The sequence below is a fragment of the Prorops nasuta genome, unplaced genomic scaffold (genome assembly GCF_024137725.1).
Source record: "Prorops nasuta isolate Cenicafe-Biocafe unplaced genomic scaffold, Cenicafe_Pnas_1.2 PNAS00011, whole genome shotgun sequence".
In the NCBI taxonomy this organism is placed as follows: Eukaryota; Metazoa; Arthropoda; class Insecta; order Hymenoptera; family Bethylidae; genus Prorops; species Prorops nasuta.
Genome location: NW_027116808.1, coordinates 5802075 through 5818315, shown reverse-complemented (window position 1 = coordinate 5818315; position 16241 = coordinate 5802075). Strand labels below are relative to the sequence as shown.

The 16241-nt window shown below is 31.9% G+C and overlaps 1 protein-coding gene across 3 annotated transcripts; it reads left to right on the top strand.

Moving 5' to 3' along the window:
- The first annotated feature begins 5556 nt into the window (after window positions 1–5556).
- Ns4 (Nucleostemin 4) lies at window positions 5557–10142 on the top strand. Of its 3 annotated transcripts, XM_066733617.1 has the most exons (5): window positions 7973–8080; window positions 8143–8169; window positions 8274–8468; window positions 8531–9176; window positions 9245–10142. In XM_066733617.1, the coding sequence occupies exons 2-5, from the start codon at window positions 8161–8163 to the stop codon at window positions 9901–9903; spliced, it is 1509 nt and encodes a 502-aa protein (XP_066589714.1). In that variant the 5' UTR covers window positions 7973–8080; window positions 8143–8160; the 3' UTR covers window positions 9904–10142. The 3 variants fall into 3 exon arrangements, with proteins under 3 accessions (XP_066589712.1, XP_066589714.1, XP_066589713.1); XM_066733615.1 differs by having other exon boundaries at window positions 5557–8080; window positions 8143–8468; XM_066733616.1 differs by having other exon boundaries at window positions 8130–8468.
- Window positions 10143–16241: the final 6099 nt, after the last annotated feature.

Below are 16241 nucleotides of genomic sequence, written 5' to 3'. Positions count from 1 at the left end.
ATTATAAAATTCAAAAATTTATGCCCACCGCAAACGCTCTTCTAAAAAATACACAAATGGTGTGAAGATAATAGTAAAATTAAAAATCCATGGTTGCCACCCTATATCTTCAAAAATATTAAAATCTTGCACACGTTGGTACCACTAGTTTAAGTTAACGGGATCCCTCACGCCTACTTTATCGACAGTTCAAGTCAATAAACAATTCGTTTAATAAAAGTCAAATGCGAAGCAAATTGAACAATCGGGCGTTTGTTGGACAATGTGCCAGTCCTAACGAGTCAAACAAACTTAAAAAGACTCAAATTAGTTGAAAAATAACGTTGTACCATTGTGCCGCGTTCTTGAAGAGAGGTTACTTTTGGTTATTTCCACTTCAAGAACGCGGGACAGTGGTATAGCGTTATTCTTCATCCGATTTGAGTTTTTTTAAGCTCGATTGACTCGCTAGAATTGGCACCTTGTCATAAAGAAGCCCGTTTTTGCAATTTGCTTCGCATTTTACTTTTATTAAACGAATTGTTTATTGAGTTGTACTGTCGGTAAAGCACGCGTGAGGGATCCCGTTAAGCCTACTTGGTCGAATTGACCCTAAGGACTCCTTATCTAGGGAATTTTAACTGTAGCAAAATGGAGTTAGTCCTTAGCTGTCAAATGGCGCGGTTAACCTTAATTTTTAATTGTAAACAAGAATAATATTTTCGGAAAACGATTGCGGAAAAGAAGAAAGGATTTTAGAAAATAACAGAGAAGAAAAAACATCAGATGAGTATTAATTAATAACAAAACATGAAAATTATTGTAAATTTTTAAGGAAATATACTTTTTGATTATTTTATTTTTGTTACAGATGAAATCCTGTTTCTGATGAGTTTCAATGAAGGAAAAAAGTACTTATAGATCAATAAATGAAAAGCATTAAATTATAAAGCATTTCTGTGTAGCCCAGTCATTTCAATAATTTAGACATAATGTTATAACAGTGAATGTGTAAACGATTGGTGTATATACAATCAAGTTTTATTGTAAATTGGTAATCATGTACGATAATGTTTTGATTGCTACTTTTATAAATTAGAACTAGTTCAATTAACCTATCATTTATATTTCTTTCCTTAATCCAAATTCTATATACACATAGTACGTAATTACATATTCTCATATTAGTCAGATATTCTTTAATTTACTAATAAAATTACCATAATTTTATATTTGTAGAGCATAACTGTTTGTTGCAATGATTTTTATTATTCGATCAATGTAAGACAAATTGCAAAGGGTTTCTGCAAATGGTTAATTGATCCACCACATCTTTCCACACATCTTGTATGACATCTATTTTCCTTGTTAATCCCTTTTTCAAGTTTTCAACATATACCAATCTTTTTGTGCTATTTTTATATACACACTTGGATATGGCTATTCTATTAACTAACTGATTTTATAAATATTAAGATGATTGGTAAACCATTGTTCTGTTAAATTTGAAAAATGGACACTTGAATATTGTGCTTATAATGTTTGGCACCTCTTCCATAGGATATCTTCTTTTTACATTTGAGAGGATGTTGTTCTCCAGTACATTTAAATGTACTGCTGAATGCTTCTTGTTTTTAGCTTCAAATAATTATCCAACTTCACATTTGGATATCCATCCTCAATATATGATACATATTTTGTTACTTCTATTTGTATGTGAAATTCATTTGTTCTAAAATCTTAATTTATCTTTTTACTAGATATATATTATATCATTTTCAAAGAATTGATATGTCTTTCTATCAATCCTAACAACATCATAATAGATGTAATGAAATAAGTATTCTATATTCAAAATGGATATCTATGCGTGTAGTGGGAAAACTATTTGAAGCTAAAAACAAGATGAACTCAGCAGTATACAAATACCTTTTAAAGAACTTTATTTTCACAAGTATTATGAGAACATATCTCGCAGAAAAGATGCCAAATTTTAATAGTATCATTCAAATGTCCATTTTACAAATTAAAGAAGATAATGGTTTAACAATCATTTCAACTATTATAAAAATAATTGAAGATCAGCAGTATTATCAGATCTGTGTATATGTATAAATGATTAGAAAATTAATGTTATATGTTATAGACTAGAAGAAAATAGTGCAACGGAGCCAAATAAATGTCACACAAGATGTGGAAGGATGTGGTGGATCAATAAAACATTAGCAGAAACCCTATGCAACTTGTCTTACATTGATCGAATAATAAAAATCATTGCAAGAAACAGTTATGCCCTATAAATATAAAATTGTAGTAATTTTGTTAGTAATTTAAAGAATATATGACTAATATGAGAATATGCAATTACGTACTATGTGTATATAGAATTTGGAATAAGGGAAGAAATATAAATAATAGGTTACTTGAACTAGTTTTAATTTATAAAAGTAGCAATCAAAACATTATCGTACATCATTACTAATTTACAATAAAACTTGGTTGTATATACACCAATCGCTTACACATTCACTGTTATAACATTATGTCACAATTATTGAAATGACTGGACTACACAGAAATGCTTTATAATTTAATGCTTTTTCATTTATTGATCTGTAAGTACTTTTTTCCTTAATTGAAACTCATCAGGAACAGAATTTCACCTGTAACAAAAATAAAATAATCACAAAGTATATTTCCTTAAAAATTTACAATAATTTTTATGTTTTGATATTAATTAATACTCATCTGATATGTTTTTTCTTCTCTGTTATTTACTAAAATCCTTTCTTCTATTCCGCAATCGTTTTCCGAAAATATTATTCTTGTTTACAATTAAAAATTAAGGTTAACCGCGCCATTTGACAGCTAAGGACAAACTCCATTTTGCTACAGTTAAAATTCCCTAGATATGGAGTCCTTAATCTAAGGAGCTCCTTAACGGGATCCCTTACGCCTTCTTTATCGACAGTTCAAGTCAATAAACAATTCGTTTAATAAAAGTAAAATGCGAAGCAAATTGCAAAAACGGGCTTCTTTATGACAAGGTGCCAATTCTAACGAGTCAATCGAGCTTAAAAAAACTCAAATCGGATAAAGAATAACGCTGTACCACTGTCCCGCGTTCTTGAAGTGGAAATAAGCAAAAGTAACCTCTCTTCAAGAATACGGCACAATGGTACAGCGTTATTTTTCAACTAATTTGAGTGTTTTTAAGTTCGTTTAACTCGTTAGGACTGGCACATTGTCCAACAAATGCCCGATTGTTCAATTAGCTTCGCATTTGACTTTTATTAAACGAATTGTTTATTGACTTGAACTGTCGATAAAAGTTGAGTTCGGAATTAAACTCTTTTCACTCCGACGGAGCTTTCCCTAGAATTCCCTATTCACTCCGTCTAGTAATTCTGTGTCCGGGAGCAAGTTAGAGAGTGAATAGGGAATATGGAAGAGCTGTGATAGCTAATTGCTATTCTATCCCCACTTCTAAAAGGAAAATAGGGGTAAGGATAAATAAGAAATATTGGCACTAATTGGGAGCCAAGGTTGCCAAGTCCGCCATCTTGAATAGTACTACGCTCTATAGTAAGTGAATTTTGATATAAGGAATGCAGACTGCACAAAGTATACTGCCAGCGGAAATACGTTAGTAGCCATCTTAAATGCAGAACGTAATATATCAAAAATTATATATATTATATTCACAGCCTGTCACCGTGAACGGCGTGAACGAAGACAAATGTTAGTATACGGAAAAATAAAGTGTAATAAAGAAATAAGGAGTAGTGACAGCTTTGATCTATCTGACAGCTGAAGTACTTATGGTATAAGTGAATAAATAAAATAAAAATGCTTTTCCTAAATTGATTTTTAATTTTGATAAAATGGTCAAATGTAGCCATTAATTAATTATATTTAGTAATAAATATACAGAAAATGCGTTTTATTATAACAAATGAGTTGAGGTAAAATAAACTCAATGTTTTTATATTAATCTGTTAACAAATGCATTTTTTTATTTATTATTGAGTCCAATAAATTAATGGTTATTAAAAAAAATTCCTTGTAATGAAAAAAAAAATGAAAAAATTTTAAACTTCACCAAGACTCGAACACGAGCCCACCGCATGACAAACGGCAACCTTACCGCTTGCGCTACAGCGCTCACTTGATGTACTAAGAGCAAAGCAGCCTTTTAAAGACTGACTACAATTCTTTCACTAACTCGTCATAAACGATCAAGAATTAGCTGCAATAATAAATACATTTATCTCCACAGCATTATTGCACTAAATTTATTATGTTTTTAATTTGAAGCATACATTTTACATGAAGATACGATACTTTAAGGGTGTTCATGCAATACTCTAAATACAAAACTATTCATATGCTCGTTTATCATAGTTATTCGACTACATATAACAAATATTATAATATTACTTAATTAATTTATGATAGTTGAGCATATGAATAGTTTTGTATATAGAGTACTGAATGGTTACCCTTAAATTATCATATCTTCATGCAAAATGTATGCCTCAAATTAAAAACAATAAATTTAGTACAATAATGCTATGTACATAAATGTATTTCTTATTACAGCTAATTCTTGATCATTTATGACGAATTAATAAAAGAATTGTAGTCAGTCTTTAAAAAGCCTGTTTTGCTCTTGGTACATCAAGTGAGCGCTGTAGCGCAAGCGGTAAGGTTGCCGTTTATCATGCGGTGGGCTTGTGTTCGAGTCTTGGTGAAGATTAAAATTTTTTCATTTTTTTTTTCATTACTAGGAACTTTTTTTTTAATAACCATTAACTTATTGGACTCAATAATAAATAAAAAAAGTGCATTTGTTAACAGATTAATATAAAAACATTGAGTTTATTTTACCTCAACTCATTTGTTATAATAAAACGCATTTTTTGTATTTATTACCAAATCTAATTAATTAATGGCTACATTTGACCATTTTATAAAATTTAAAAATCAATTTAGGAAAAGCATTTTTATTTTATTCATTCACTTATACCATAAGTACTTCAGCTGTCAGATAGATCAAAGCTGTCACTACTCCTTATTTCTTTATTACACTTTATTTTTCCGTATACTAACATTTGTCTTCGTTCACGCCGTTCACGGTGACAGGCTGAGAATATACTATATATAATTTTTGATATATTACGTTCTGCATTTAAGATGGCTACTAACGTATTTCCGCTGGCAGTATACTTTGTGCAGTCTGCATTCCTTATATCAAAATTCAGTTACTATAGAGCGTAGTACTATTCAAGATGGCGGACTTGGCAACCTGTCAGGCTGTCAGTTGTCACCGACAATCATCGCTGGGACAGAATCCCCAGCACAGAAATAGGCCGTGTTCCGTTATTGACTGTGAGTACTGAAAATCTATAGTTTATGTCACGCAAACTATAGATTACTAGTACTCAATAACGGAACAAGGCCATAGAGAATCGATGAAGGCCAGTGTACAATATACATACACTATTGCTCAATAATCTTGCGTCAGGCGAGGGGCAGTGGGGATAAGAGAGGCAAGGGGTTATCTAGGGAATTCTAGTGGACACCGTCAAATTTTTGATCGGCTATCCCTTTGACGCAAAAGAGCTGTCAAAAGCTAAATTAACCTGTATTTTGAAGAAATACAGAAACATAAATATTTTTAAAAAACAAATAAGAAGAAAGAAAGAAAGGATTTTAATAAATATATAAAGAAAAAATATCAGATGAGTATTAGTTAATAGGAAATGTTAAAGTAATTGTTAATTATTAAGAAAATATACTTTGTGGTTTTTTTATTTCTGTTACAGGTTAAATGCTGTTTCTGATGAGCTTAAATTACAGAAAAGAAATATATATAGACCAATAAATAAAAAAGGACTAATTTATGAAGCATTTCTGTGTGGACCAGTCATTTCAATAATTATGATGTAATGTTCTAATAGTGAATGTGTAAGCGTTTGGTGTATATACACAAAGAAATTTTATTATAAATTAATAATTATATATAATAATGTGTTGATTCTTATTACTATAAATTAAAGCTAGTTCAATTAAAATATTCTTTTTCTTTCCTCCTTATCTGAATTCTATACATACATAGTAATTACATATTCTCGTAGAATCTATTCTTTAAACTAATTAAATTGTAACTATTTGGAATGTGCAAGTCATAACTATTTGCTTCAATGATATTTATTATTCATTGTAAGAGAAATTGCATAGAGCCTCTGCAAATTTCTTATTAATATGTCACATCCTTCTACATATTATCTTTTATGACATTTATATGCCTCCTTTGCACTATTTTCTTCTAGTCTATAACATATAAAAATAATTTTACAATCATTAATTATTATACGCAGATCTGATGATTCTGCTGATCTCTAATTAATTTTATAAATATTGAAATCATTGATAAACCATTGTCTAGTTAAATTTGAAAAATAGGCATTTGAATGATGTTATTTAAATTTGGTATCTCTTTTGTGAGATATGTTTTCATAGTACTTGGGAAGATAAAGTTCTTTAGAAGGTATGTGTATACTAATGAGTTCATTTTGCTTTCAGCTTCAAATAGTTTTTCAACTACGTGTTTGGATATACATTTTGAATATAGAATATATTTATTTTGTTACTCCTATTATAATGTTGACAGAATTGGTAGTAAGATATATCAATCATCTGAAAATAATAGAATATATATATGGCGACTAGATAAATTAAGGATTTAAGACAGATAATTCTCAACAACAAATAGGAGTAACAAAATAAGTATTGTATATTAGGAATGGATATCCAAATATGTAGTTGGAAAATTATTTGAAGCTGAAAACAAGATTAACTCAGCAGTATACATGAATGTATTGGAGGACAATATCCTGTCAAATGTAAAGAAAAGATATCATGTAGACGAAGTACCAAACATTATATTTAAGTACAATAAATTAAGTGAAGTGTCTAGATTCTTCAAATTTAATAGAGCAATAGCTTACCTATCATCCTCACATTGATAGAATCAATTAGACAGCAGAATAAGCATACTTCAGCGTATTTGAAAATATCTAGAGAAATATTGGTATATGTTGAAAACTAGAAGAAGAAGGAACAATCAAGGCAAATAAATGTCACACAAGATGTGAAAGAATGTGACAGATCAATAAGAAATTTGAAGAGTCTCTATGCAATTTGTCTCGCATTGAATAATACAAATAATTGAAGCAAATAGTTATGACTTGCACATTTCAAATAGTTGCAATTTAATTAGTTTAAAGGATAGATTCTATGAGAATATCTAATTACTATGTATGTATAGAATTTGGATAAGGAAGAAAGAGAACGAGTATTTTAATTGAACTAGCTTTAATTTATAGTAATAGGAATCAACACATTATTATATATAATTATTAATTTATAATAGAATTTCTTTGTGTATATACACCAAACGCTTTCACAATCACTATTATAACATAATTAAACCATAATTATTGAAATAACTGGTCCACACAGAAATGCTTCATAAATTAGTCCTTTTTTATTCATTGGTCTATATATATTTCTTTGCTGTAATTTAAACTCATCAGAAACAGCATTTAACCTGTAACAGAAATAAAAAAACCACAAAGTATATTTTCTTAATAATTTATAATTACTTTAACATTTCCTATTAACTAATACTCATCTGATATTTTTTCTTTATATATTTATTAAAATCCTTTCTTTCTTTCTTCTTATTTGTTTTTTAAAAATATTTATGTTTCTGTATTTCTTCAAAATACAGGTTAATTTAGCTTTTGACAGCTCTTTTGCGTCAAAGGGATAGCCGATCAAAAATTTGACGGTGTCCACTAGAATTCCCTAGATAACCCCTTGCCTCTCTTATCCCCACTGCCCCTCGCCTGACGCAAGATTATTGAGCAATAGTGTACATAACCAAAGTAGCAAACAACCTTAAATCACATTTTAGATACGTGAATTTAAAGTTACGAAATGCCGCAAGGCAGGAGAAAAGCACCATTCAGTGGTAAAGCAAAAAAGCAACAAATGCAGGCTAAGAAACATAGAAAGGATCAATTTCTAAAAGGTTTTATTATTATTTGTTTTATAACATTTCTTAAGTTTATGAATAATAGCTTTCTTTGATAGGAAATCACAGCAGGATGGATGAGAATGGTGATGAGTCTAGTAATATAAGCAATGTGGCATTTGAAAGAAGTGTACAAAGAATTAATAAACAGCCAAAAGATAATTTCAGTAAGAGTAAGTATGTTTTGCAGTTTTATCAAGAAACAAAGGAGGAATTAATGGAGCGAAAAGAAGAAGCCAGAAAGGCTTTAAAGCCAATACCATTAGAGCAACAAGAAGTTTCCGATAATTACTTTCCACCTGAAATAGATATGCCTAAAAGGCCCCCATGGGATTTTACTATGTCTAAAGAACAATTAGATATAAGAGAGCAAAGATATTTTGCTGTAAGTAATTTTAAAAAATTGATTTCCTTAAGTGTAGTAGCTGAAGTTTTTATTTTTTATAGAAATACTTAAAGAATTTTGAAAATTTTAAAGGACTTAACTATTTTGAGTTAAATTTAGAAACTTGGAGACAATTGTGGAGAGTTCTTGAAATGTCTGATGTGCTATTGATCATTGTGGATATTAGATATTCTGTTTTAATGTTTCCTCCATATCTTTATTACTATATAACACATGAGCTGCAGAAGGACATGATTCTAATCTTAAACAAAATAGATTTGGTACCTTCAGCATTAGTAGTAGCCTGGAAAGACTATTTTTGTGTTAAGTATCCTAAGGTGCATATTTTAATGTTCACATCTTATCCAACATATAATTTACATGGAAATATGGGGGAATTAGAAGAGCTTAAATTGAGACGAAGGAAAGGAAAATTGAAAATGGCTGCAGAGGGAGCACAAAAATTATTGCAGGCATGTAAAAATATTGTTGGAGATAATGTGGACTTAAATTCTTGGCATGAAAAGATTCAAAATGAAATGAGTTCAGAATATGACATGGATGAGATTGAGAGAAAGGATAATATTAAAATGGAAAAGGAAGATACTACTTTTTTTAAACATGAGAAATATAAGAATGGAATTTTAACAATTGGGTGTATTGGTACACCCAATGTAGGAAAATCTTCACTAATAAATGCTTTAATGGGTAATTATGTCTTCATAAGTTATAAAATATAAATTAAACATATATTATGATAAATCTTTCTTTAAAAGGAAAAAAAGTGGTTAGTGTATCTCGAACACCAGGGCATACAAAACATTTCCAAACAATTTTTCTTACAAAGACTGTATGTCTTTGTGATTGTCCAGGACTTGTATTCCCTTCAACAGTCCCAAAACAATTTCAGATATTAATGGGATCCTTTCCAATTGCCCAAGTCAAAGAACCATATACAACTGTAAAATTTTTAGCAGAGAGGATAGATCTTATTAATTTATTGAAGATACAGCATCAAGATAATGATGATACTTGGTCAGCTATAGATATTTGTAATGGTTGGGCAGCCAAAAAGAATTTTATGACAGCCAGAACTGCCAGATTAGATACTTACAGAGCAGCTAACTCACTATTAAGAATGGCTTTAGAAGGAAAAATCTGCATATACGTTTACCCTCCACAATGGAGTATTTATATAGAGAAATGGCAACAACATCCTGATGTGGAAACAGTTAAATGGATTCAAGGAGGTAATAAGAATGACAAAGAAAATTTACAAGGACTTTATTCTACTTCAGAAGATGAAGAAGAGATAATGGAAGCTGGAGCTATAACGGTTTCAAAAGAAGAATCTAGTACTTCAGATTGTTCAAGCGAGGATTCTGATTTATCAACATTTTCTAATAAATTTAATGCATTATCCACAGAAACTTAACCAATATTAATATAAACTGAAGAGATAGTGCTTTAAACTTATTCATTGATTGATTATTTATTTCATTTTAGATATACTTAGTTTGTTTTTTTTTCAATGCAATGTGATTTATTTAATTATTACAAAATTGTGTGAACTGAAAATAGAAAAAGAGGGTAGTGCGAAAATTTGTTTTTCAGGCAACTGTTCTTTACCTATTATTAATCAAGTCTAATAAACACAAGAATCAGGAAAAAAAATTTAATTTTTAAATTTCCCTAAGTTTCAAATTTTATACCGGACTTTCAGATTAAGTTGTACTTACAATTGATTTGTGTTTAATTTTTGCTTGTATGTATGATACCTGATTTTTTTCGAAATAAATACTAGGTTTTTTTCAAACGTCGGTATATAGACAGGGTTGCGAATAATGCATCACTTTGTGAATTGTATTATGTTATTCATTATCCATTATTTTGAATGAATAATGCAGCTCAGTAGCCAGTGTTCCAAACCTAGTAACATTCTACGTATAGTTTCTATAGAAAACAGCGGGAAGGTGAAAGTGTTTGCCATTGGCTGCATTCAACGAACTCAACAGTTAAACGAGCGATCAGTGATTCCCTTATCTAATTGGCCTCAAATAAAAGTTTAACCAATCAAATAATAGAATCACTGATCGCTCACACAACTGTGGAGTCCGTTGAACGCAGCCAATTGCTATCATCACTTATTGGTTATGTATATCATTTGAAAAAATTAATCTGTCTTACAATTTATAAAAATGTCAGCAAAAATCTACCAACTGGAAATATAAGAAGATGACAATAATTTCGTTTATAAATTTTTAGTAACAAAAGATATTTACGATTTAGCATTTAGTGGTAAAAAAATAAAATAAAATTAATAATTTTCTTACCATTAAGTTATACTTTTTCTTTTTGGTTTACAGATCCTGCATATGCTAACGGCCGTATTCATAGTCGGTCCTTAACGGGATCCCTCATGCCTACTTTACCGACAGTGCAAGTCAATAAACAATTAAGTTAATATAATTCAAATGCGAAGCAAATTGAACAATCGGGCATTTGTAGGATAATGTGCCAGTCCTATAACGAGTCAAACGAACTTAAAAACACTCAAATTAGTTGAAAAATAACGCTGTACCATTGTGCCGCGTTCTTGAAGAGAGGTTACTTTTGGTTATTTCCACTTCAAGAACGCGGGACAGTGGTACAGCGTCATTCTTCATCCGATTTGAGTTTTTTTAAGCTGGATTGATTCGTTAGAATTGGCACCTTGTCATAAAGAAGCGCGTTTTTGCAATTTGTTTCGCATTTTACTTTTATTAAACGAATTGTTTATTGACTTGTACTGTCGGTAAAGCACGCGTGCGGGATCCCTCACGCCTACTTTAGTTGAGTTCGGAATTAAACTCTTTTCACTCCGACGGAGCTTTCCCTAGAATTCCCTATTCACTCCGTCTAGTAATTCTGTGTCCGGGAGCAAGTTAGAGAGTGAATAGGGAATATGGAAGAGCTGTGATAGCTAATTGCTATTCTATCCCCACTTCTAAAAGGAAAATAGGGGTAAGGATAAATAAGAAATATTGGCACTAATTGGGAGCTCCGTCTGACTAGTTTAAGCGGGAAAGAAGCAAAATTGACAAGTGTTGGTTTCATTATTTTGGAATTAAATTTCAAACGTTTGTTTATATAAATCTAAGGGCCTGATAAAGTAAGTGAAATAAAATTTAAAATAATACAATATCGTGTATAGTTAAAAAATTAATCTTTTATTTCTTTTTAACAGTTGTTATGAATAATGAATTTAGTTCGTGTAGACTCTACCAATTTTAATTTAATTTATTTTGATAAAATAAAAATGGATGTCCTACTGCAAGAAAAAAGTAGTGAGTAGTTTATAAAATTATATTAAAAATATATGGAGGGATAAAGTTGCTACTGGAATTTTTCATTTTTGCTGTACTACTAAATTATTGCAATTAATTGAAAGAAGACAGTTATCAAAATAAATTAAATTAAAATTGGTAGAGTCTACACGAACTATATTCATTATTCATAACAACTGTTAAAAAGAAATAAAAGATTAATTTTTTAACTATACACGATATTGTATTATTTTAAATTTTATTTCACTTACTTTATCAGGCCCTTAGATTTATATAAACAAACGTTTGAAATTTAATTCCAAAATAATGAAACCAACATTTGTCAATTTTGCTTCTTTCCCGCTTAAACTAGTCAGACGGAGCTCCCAATCAGTGCCAATATTTCTTATTTATCCTTACCCCTATTTTCCTTTTAGAAGTGGGGATAGAATAGCAATTAGCTATCACAGCTCTTCCATATTCCCTATTCACTCTCTAACTTGCTCCCGGACACAGAATTACTAGACGGAGTGAATAGGGAATTCTAGGGAAAGCTCCGTCGGAGTGAAAAGAGTTTAATTCCGAACTCAACTATTCAAGATGGCGGACTTGGCAACCTTGGCTGTAGCGCAGGCGGTAAGGTTGCCGTTTATCATGCGGTGGGCTCGTGTTCGAGCTTGGTGAAGATTAAAATTTTTTCATTTTTTGTTTCATTACAAAGAATTTTTTTTTTAATAACCGTTAACTTATTGGACTCAATAATAAATAAAAAAATGCATTTGTTAACAAATTAATATAAAAACATTGAGTTTATTTTACATCAACTCATTTGTTATAATAAAACGCATTTTTTGTATTTATTACTAAATATAATTAATTAATGGCTACATTTGACCATTTTATCAAAATTAAAAATCAATTTAGGAAAAGCATTTTTATTTTATTTATTCACTTATACCATAAGTACATCAGCTGTCAGATAGATCAAAGCTGTCACTACTCCTTATTTCTTTATTACACTTTATTTTTCTGTATACTAACATTTGTCTTCGTTCACGCCGTTCACGGTGACAGGCTGTGAATATAATGGACGTTTACGTTCATGATCCGATCCAGATCACGATCCAACCTAGCCGCAGGAATGCAACGTCGGAAAAAAAAATACTAGATGGATCAGAGGCTTCCGCGTGAGCTCGATCCGATCCGATCAGGAGATTCAGAGGGTTGGTGATCAGACTGATCAGACAGATTTGGCTCCTGCATTGGGGTATTACTGACGTACCAACAGCGAGCGGCATTGGTGTAATTGAAGTGACAATAACTATTATCCAAAATAATTTTAATTTAAAAAAATATAAAAAAGATAAGCTAATATTATAGAAAGCAATTATATTTAAAATGACATAAGCTTTCGGCATATTTCTGAAAATTCTTTTATATGGATATTGTACAAAGTGATAGAATTAATATTGATTTTTTTCTTTAGATTTATGAAATAGAATAATGAATAGAAGTTGACAATATAGCATGGGTATATTAATGCTATAGAATAAATAATATCTGAAAATATTTGTTTCTTTAATTACTATTTATATGTAACACATACCAGATCCATGTAAAAGTGTAGATTCTACTTGTTATAATAATAACTTAATTCTACATATATTGTAACGTTGCGTTCTCGCAACGTTACTATAGCTGCCATCTAGCGCTTTGCTAATCTCAAGCGCTAGATAGGCGGGTCGCGTACGAACTAGGGAGTTATCAACCGATAAGTATTGATCTAGGATCGATAACTTGTCGGCTCCCTAGTGCCGCGCGATGGGTGTAGCGGGGCAGCGGCGGGACAGGCGCAGGGCCTTACCTGCTTCCGCGGACTGCCCCGACACACGTAGTTTGGATGTCAAAGGTGACACTGATAGTGCCTCATAGTGCCCCGCCGCCGATATAGTGCGACCCCACCGACAGCCGCCACACAAAGCAGAAAAAATAAGAAGGTGCAGCGACTGCCAGGGAGCCGCGAACCCATATCGGACGACGGGACTCCCTAGCCCTTCGGGCCAGCCACCAAGGGCGAGAGCGATAGAAGGAGAGAGAGAGAGAGAGAGAGAGAGAGAGAGAGACGAGAGGAGAGCGAGATAGAGAGAGAGAGAGAGAAAAGAAGAGAGCCAGCCCTAGAAAGCTGAAGTAAGGGTGATTATTCGTTTTGTATCATAGTCCTGTGACGTCCCGGGGTGTGCTAGGGCTTTAGGGCTCGTAGCACCGAACGGTTTTATAGGGAACCGCTGGCCCGGCTCACCTGTCAAGGGTAAGCGGGCAACTTAGCGGAGTGGTCATTCCGTCGGACCTGTACATCGCGTCAGTGTGTGTGGAAGCGCGACTTAGTAAAAGTGTTCGCGATTACATCGACTCCGCGTGAGTTTGACCGTTGACAGGGACGTTCCCTTCAGTCATTTCAAGGCCGCGGACTTAGTATCATTATTGTGAGGACTCGCGACCTTAGGCTTACGGAAGTAAACACTCCGGGTCGTTGTTGTGTTTAAGTACGCGGGAACGGAGTGAGTGCGAATAACCGTCGCGGAACGCGCACGTGCGGAAAGAGGGACTTATCCGCGTAGCGCCGAGTAGTAGTTGACCTAGGGATCCGCCGGTGGCGCGCGAGTACCGCGCGACTCGGTTGGGCCCAGCGTTGCCAAGTGTAGTGTAATTACACCCACTACGTAGTGTCCATATCCTATAGCGTAGTGTCCTTTCGGACACTACGCTATAAGATGTGTAGCCTTTGGGATACTACGCTATAAGATATGTAGCATTTGAGATACTACGCTATAGGATGTGCAGTATTTCGGATACTACGCTATAAGATGTGTAGTACGACACTATGAGCGTTTCCGTTTTACAATCGGATTGAATGCGAATTGATTTAGCCGCAGGGGTGCAAACGAGACGAAAGATCCGATGAAAAGTTCCCTAGATTCTAATCCAAACCTTCCGATAACCATAATCGGATTTCGGATTCAGATTGAGGAAATGGTGGGGGGAGCTAGATTTGAATTTAGCTATTGAAAATTTATCGTGTTTTTAAATCAGAGCGGTGAGTAGTAATAATAGACATTCACTAAACGTAAGATGATAATAAATTTTTAATAAAGTTAGAATATGCGAGTAATAGCATAATTAAATAAGTGTAAAATTAACTAAATAAAAATTATAATATTTAGCTAAGAAAAATAAGACCTAAGTCGAATTTTCTATAATATCAGCACTAATATTATTTACTTCTTTTTAGATGGATCTGGCCAATAACCTTTCAAATATGGAGAGCATAAATTTTCAGCATTTTCATTGGAATATAAGTGCTACAAAACTCCTTTTACACGAAATAAGTGAGAAGAAATACATACTAAGTGAAAAAAATTGCTACCAAAAGCGTTTATGGCTAAGTATAGCTGAGAAATTAAAAAGCCACGGCTACAAAGTGAATTTTGAGCAATGCTGTACAAAGTGGAAAAATCTTAAACAAAAGTTTAAATATATTAAAGAAAAAAAAAGCCAAACAGGAGAGGGTAATAAAACATGGTTCTTTTATGAAACCATGCAAGGTTTATTGGAGCATTCACCAGAGATATCGCCAATTGCATTAGCTTCTAGTACTAGTGGATATAATTGTCAATTAAATAAAACTGATTCAAGAGATATAGGATGTTTACGTTCAGTGATCTGATCCGGGTTAGGGTTTACTACAGTCGCAGTAATACAACTTTCGAAAAAAACCCTAGATTAACCCGGATTTGGTGAGGAGGCTTCCGCGTGTGGATCTGATCGGGTCTGGGTTAAAGGGGTTAAGGTAGGACGTATTCCGACGTGATTGAAGTGTCAAAAACGGACAAGTGACCAATAGCAATAGGTTTTACCAACAAGTTAAAGGATTTCCATTTATTTGAACACTGCTTGCCATTAACTAAATATCCTTTTTTACCTAATTCTGCAGCAATTACCTCCCATAATTTTTTTTGACCAATATTTTTATTTTGTATTATATTTTTATTTTTCCTTATATGTTCCAACAACAATTTTGTGCTTCCAATTGTCCAGGAATATTTATTCAGATCTGTCAAAAAAAAGAAAGTATTAATTAAAATATTTCCTTTTAATAAAGTCTAATGAAATTAAGATTTAATAATTAATGCAAATACACTTTTTTCACTCCAATGTTTTGGGTTGTGCAGGAATTTAAAGTATAATTAATAAAACTGAATACTTTACTATTTTAGTATTCTGTACTACATTTAAACTTTACATACCTACATATCTATTGTGAGCGTAGTATTGATCCATCTTTATTTCTGAAAAAATTTAGTAATTAATTGCAAATATACAGAAAATTTATTGCCATTTAAATACAATAAAAATAAGATTAAGGTTATCATTTTAAATATAATTTAATTCTTCTTAATTTTTTATTTTT

What these genes read in the sequence shown, in the direction of transcription:
- Ns4 (XM_066733615.1), top strand. Translation starts at nt 7,987, where the DNA reads ATGCCGCAAGGCAGGAGAAAAGCACCATTCAGTGGTAAAGCAAAAAAG. An exon ending in AAAGGATCAATTTCTAAAAG is followed by an intron (nt 8,081 to 8,142) that starts GTTTTATTATTA and finishes TTTCTTTGATAG; the next exon opens with GAAATCACAGCAGGATGGAT. An exon ending in GAGAGCAAAGATATTTTGCT is followed by an intron (nt 8,469 to 8,530) that starts GTAAGTAATTTT and finishes TATTTTTTATAG; the next exon opens with AAATACTTAAAGAATTTTGA.